Below are 6,000 nucleotides of genomic sequence, written 5' to 3'. Positions count from 1 at the left end.
ACCGATTAATAATTTCAGAAAGGCAGTGGGGAAAGTACTTCTGTGTCCAAATGAGGGCAATGTCTGTCAGAATATCTGAGTTATACATAGGCAAGTGGCAGGTTAAGACAGAAGATATGAAGGAGTCCCCTTATCCTTCTGGAGTAGGACTACAGGACCAGATGAGATACCTGAGGATGCCTGATGGCATCTATTCTTAGATACCTTGGAAACAGTTGTAGGATAACCACCTCACAAGAGAAAGAAGTCCTCAGCACAGCAAAAAATCATGTACTGCAGTCAAGATTTACTTTTCTGAAAAATCATTTAAGGCTAAGACAGCAGAAAGGAAGCAGGCAAGAAACCAATGCCCATGTTTTCATAAAGCATTTATTTTTTTATTTGAAAACATTATTACAGGCAGTACATTGCCACAGCCAGTCCATATAGGTGCATGCAAATATCAAAATGGAGAAAGGTTTATTCAGTTTTTCAATGCAGGATTTGGGGTTCGGATTTTGTTTTTCTGGTTTTGGTTTTGGTTCATACTTCCATCTGCAGTGTCAAGATTAGTGTGCTTTATTATGGCATTTAACAATAAAATCCTACCCATGGGGTAAAATTTTTATTTGTAGCTAGCTCAGGAATACTAAATGGTTTAAAAAAAAAAGAGGAAAGAAAATGATACTACACGCTTGTCAAAAAGTTAATAGCACAAGTTAGCAATCTCTACACTATACATTGAAACTTCTTATGACACAGTGGTGCAAAATTTTCACTTGCTTGGTCTATTGTTGTGTGTTTTGAAACTTTATAGCTGGAACAAAGACAAGGTCTGTTTCCCAGTGAAGGTTTTCATCCAGTAGCAGAAAATTACATCAGTCTTACTAAGAGCTGCCCAGGGCCAGCAGCATAAGAGTTTCAGTTTGTTCAGGCAAGGAGCTACACAGAGCTAGAGACGTCCTATGCAACACGGAGAGTAGCTGCCGGTTAGAGAGCTGAGCCTTTGCTGGTGCGTACTGAGGTCCCCAACTGCAGAGAACAAGCAGGCAGAAGGAACAATTTCCATCACAAGACCTCAGTTTTTCAGTCAACACAGTTACTCGTAAAGCTATACTACTGTTTTCCTTTGAGGTCCATCCAGCACTAACATACCGGTGCTAGTCTGAGTATCCACTCAGTTTCTCAGGAAAAACAGACAGCGAAGCAGCCTCGCTTTGCACATCAAACTCCTGAGCGAGTAGCACAGGGGATGGTGGCTGGCTGCAGAGTGCACACTGAAACATTCTTAACTTATTCCCATACAACAGAGCCTTTTAAAACAGCCCAGTAAGATCGCTTCAGGTGGCACCTCAGCCACTCAGGGGGTGCAAACCCTGGTACGGAGGAACTCCCAGCCCAGTGACCCAGCTGGGAGATGCCTCCTGCCCAGCTGTTTTGGAGAAGACTCTGACAAACATCTACAAGTTAGTGTCAGAAAAATGAGGAGGGGAAGGCTGAAGGACTACAAACATTTGGCTTAAAAATAAATACTAATAAGGAAATTAATCAGAACAGTTATGCAAAAGGAAGGAACTGTAAACATGAAACACACACACACAATCCTCAAGGTTCTCAGACCAACACAGGGACTAATGTTCAGAGAAAGGTATTTAATTGGTACAAAAGGTAGCAAAAAAGACAGATGACAGGTGCCCACCAGTGCTTCTCCAGGTACCTGAGGCAGCTGTGGTTGTTGTAATTAGAGCCCCTGTTCCTGGGGAATGTGTAAAATCCACCTCAAGTCAAAGCTCTCACAGGGCTTGACTCAAGGATCTGACCCTGAAGCATCAGGTAATCTTTCTAGTGTGATTTTTAATTTTTTGATTTAGACTTTCCTTAATATCCCCAGAATATGAACTCTGTTTTTCTGTGGGGATCTGTTCTGTTTTGTCATTTGTGGGTTTTTTGTTTTAATCCTCAATGATTAAGAAAAGAAGTTTGGAAACGTGAGAGCTATAAAAAATAAATAAACAGAAGGCAGGGAAAAAAATCATACATTTGTTAGTTTAGTGCCAAGCCATCTTAACCAAAGCTTTTGGGCTGGCATTGGGCATGATTTGGCAATACAGCAGACCCTTCCCTCAGGTGCAGCAGGATCGTGGCACACAGCCTAAACACAGTGGGAAAGAAATTACTTCTTCTCCTCCTCCACAGCAAGAATAAGATACAACATACTTTTGCTGTTCCACAGCATTTTGGCATTTGCCATTTCATGTATATTATGCATATATACACTTCTCTCAGTCTGCTTCAGAGAAGTTCCTTCTATATTAAAGCAGAACAGGTCTATAAAAGATGAATGTTACTTCAGCAGAAATTCATCCTGCTTGGTTGAACTGTGTGACCTTTCTAAGCTCTAGAGTACAGATTGATTTTTTTTTCTTCTTTTTTAAATGGAAATAGGTAAGTTGTATTTTTCAAACATGAAGGCCTACATTTTCACATGAGACAGTCTTTTTCAGCAGAATAACATTTAAATCAAGTTCACCTTCTCTGCCCACAAGCAAAATATTCATCAACCATAAACTCCATTTTCAAATACAATGAATGTATACACACTTTTACAGCACTATTATGTTCTTTTTAGACTCCTTCCCTCTGAAGATCCTGAAGCATTTTGAAATAACTTGGTCCCATAGCACCCCTGTGAGGTAGGTAAAATATCATTATTCCCGTATATACAGATTGGGAAACTCAGCCACACAGAAGTAAGTCATGCCCAAGGATCATGCAAAGATGTGGCAGATCTGTGAATAAAACCAAGCTCTCCTAGATTTCTCACCTATCTGTTAGACATACAACCATCTCTTTTCCCTTACTTGTAAATTAAAAATAGATGAAGGATATTGAAATAATGATTTCCTCTTATTGGGCTCTCAGAAGAGCAAACATACAGGCAAAGATGGATTTTTCATGGTGGTGACTAAGAATTCCCCAATTCTGATAAGGCTCCTGAGGCAGAAGTACAATTGTGTACAGAAGTGTGGAGCACACCCTTACTGTTTTCACATGTCCCCAGGAATGTAAGAAAGCTGCTGAATTCTTCTGCTTGCTTCATAGTTAATAAAAATAGTTGGGTGCACCCTGATGGTATGAATGCCTTGGCGCTACTGCAGCAACACCATCAGACGGTCCAGTCTTTCTGCTCAAGAATTCCTTGCTTAATCTTCCTGATTTTTACAATTTGTGGGTTTTAGTGAAAAACTGACGCATTTCTAAATAGCTGTTGATAGAATGATGAACAACAGGAGACTAAGCAAACTGGAACAGCAGAAGGCGCCCTTGATGCACTGAGTATCTAAAATAAGTGCTCTGATCCACATGATATGTCATCTTACCATGGAGAGGTACAATACATAGGAAACTAGAAAATGCATTTTCTTTTTATAGATTAAAATTTAAAAAGTAAGAAATCTGTGTTAAATCACGACTACAGAAAGGCTAACTCCCTGTCACCTGATGCAGAACCTCAGCCACTAGGAAATCTGCCATGGATCATAGAGAGGTCAATGGTTGAGTACTTCACTTCTGCAAATATAGAAAGGCTAAAATGCTCGCCTTATACCTATTCCTAGAATAGAGACAGATATGGTAAGTTGTCCCTTCTCTGGATTCATGAATCAGATTACCTAGAAAGGGCAACTAGACAGATAGCACAGATGAACTTGTTGTATTTCCCTCACCAAATTCAAGGTGCTAGCAAAAATGTGTCAGGCTGCTTGCTACCATGACTAACCCATCTGTTTTGTGCAAACAAACAAATCTTAGAGAGAAATTAACAGTGACTGCACAAAGTGTACTTGCTGTAAAAAGGCGTTTTTTCACACAACTGGTGTGGCTTAGGCATAATATCGCTCAGTGGGTGCAGAAACACCCTTCTACAAATTTATTTTTGTAATTTAATCTTACATATTGAATATCTTTCACAGGTAGTTTGACATTAACTGATTCATACGCAGCAGTTTGCATTGCAAACATGCTGCTCATATCATAAATGAGGGAAGACATCTCCTTGCAATGAACACCCTGTAACAATTGATTTGTGTTTTTACGAGTTTTCATTATTTGCTACCTTGCAGCTCATGAGTGTAACTGCACCTGGTAAATACCTTTCTCTATGTACAATACAGAGATAATGGATATACGAGCTCCACTGTCAGCAGGTGATCAACAACCCTGGGTTTAAGCAACTCTAACGTGAGGCTCCTCTTCTGTCTCCTGCCCCAGGCTGGTGTATGTCACCGAAGGCTCCAGCTGGCCAGTGGCTGGCAGGTCAACAACAGGTCCTGACGGATTTCGAAACTGCTTGTACACCCGAGGATCCTGGGCTACGTAGGTGGATGTGGAGGAGTAGAGCATCAGCCCAACAAGGATAGTGAAGAATGACAGCAAGTAAAGTCCTGAAAACTAAGCAGAAATAAGAGTAGAGTCAATAGACACAGCACCAAATACCCTGAGTTCATGAAGGCCCACAGAGGTGATAGGCAGCAGATCCTTGTTTTGGTGTACACTGCACAATAAAAACTCCCTATCACTTGAATGCTGACTTTTTATGGGAATCACTCTTTGAAAGTTGATTTACTCACATCAATACCCCTGTCCTCCATAACCTAGAGCTAACCAGTGCCTTCCCTTGGGCCAGGCATATTAAGACTTGGGAAAGCTAGGTTTCAGATCCCAAACTGATTTTGTTGTGCTTTTAGACAAGCCAACTGCTTTTCTCTTACTCTTTTCTCTAGCTCCAGTGTTGAAGCACCATCATATAAAATTGTCTGACAGGAAGGAGACAAATCTAAAGTTAATTACAGCTAAACCACCTGTTTGTGAAGTATAACATGTTGTTGCTAATATAAAAATATAATTAAATAAACATTTCAATACGCACATATATACTTAAAATATGTTTTAATAAAGGCACTTAAAAAGCCTGCCTGCAGCTTCTCTTGCTTGTGAACAGAAAGTAGATGCTATAAAATGTAATGTGAGTTCAGATAGGATGAACTTCAGCTGTGAAACATGCTCTGGGTCAACATCATGAAGTTTGAAAGCACACATGGAGGGCAGGTGACTGAAAGCTCAAGTACATGCATTTTGGCACACAGCTTCACTAGATCAGAGGTCAGCCTGAATTTTCTGACATATACAGACTCATGTGTCTGGAATAAAAATACAACACAAAGAACTTTTTTGGCAACCCATTAGTCCTTGCAGGTAAAGCTAAAGGCAAAGGCAGAGTTTCAAAAGCATAGACCATTTGGGATATTAGTTTCAAATACTGTGTTCTTGCTACAAGGGACACAAAAATGGCTGTAAGCCCATACGACTAGTCTTCTGATCCTAATCCTCAAGTTGTTTCTTCATGCATGCTGTGTGGGAGAAACCATGACGGACAAATTGCATAGCCAGCTTGTTGGGGATATAAACTGATTTGTATTCAGTGGGACTTTCAGGAGCGCCTGTATTCTGCAACACTCAGGAATCTGTACCACAATGAGCACCACAAACTAGCTGCAGCCTGTTATTAGCTGCTTCATGAGGTACTTTACTAGTTTACATGAAGGTGTCTGCAAGTCTGTTTTTTAAGCAAGACTGACTGTGCTTTGATGGATGTCTCATTTTTTTTCCTCTGGATCCCTTTAGCACAGCACAAAATGGACAGACTGGACTATATTATCTGAAAGTTTTTGAGCAATTCTGCTTTTTATACTTTGTGGTGAAAGCAAACTTTACTTAAGCTAGCTTTGTAGTGATATGTAATTTGTCACCATTTTCTAAACCTAAAAAATCTCCATTGAGCTTCCTGCCTGAGGAAGCATTTGGCTATTTTACAGAATCCTCAGTATGTCTAAAAGCTTTGGACACATAATCCCTGTTTCCCATACCCAGTATGCATGTTTCAGAGGAAAAGTACCACAATGGAGAAAGTTTAAAACATGTCAGAAGGATTAGAGAGTAAAAACAATTCTGTTTTTCATCAGA

At 40.1% G+C, this 6,000-nt stretch overlaps 1 protein-coding gene across 1 annotated transcript in view; it reads right to left on the bottom strand.

Moving 5' to 3' along the window:
- Positions 1–362: 362 nt before the first annotated feature.
- The window catches only part of SLC35F1 (solute carrier family 35 member F1), a 242,607-nt gene continuing 236,969 nt past the window's right edge, over positions 363–6,000 (bottom strand). Inside the window, exon 8 of the mRNA XM_071548962.1 lies at positions 363–4,428. Within this exon, the coding sequence (XP_071405063.1) occupies positions 4,204–4,428 (225 nt within the window). The 3' untranslated portion in view covers positions 363–4,203. The remainder of the gene's footprint in view (positions 4,429–6,000) is intronic.

Source organism: Pithys albifrons, chromosome 2, assembly GCF_047495875.1.
Source record: "Pithys albifrons albifrons isolate INPA30051 chromosome 2, PitAlb_v1, whole genome shotgun sequence".
In the NCBI taxonomy this organism is placed as follows: Eukaryota; Metazoa; Chordata; class Aves; order Passeriformes; family Thamnophilidae; genus Pithys; species Pithys albifrons.
Note: the sequence above shows the minus strand (reverse complement) of the source record. Positions and strands in the feature narration are given on the sequence as shown.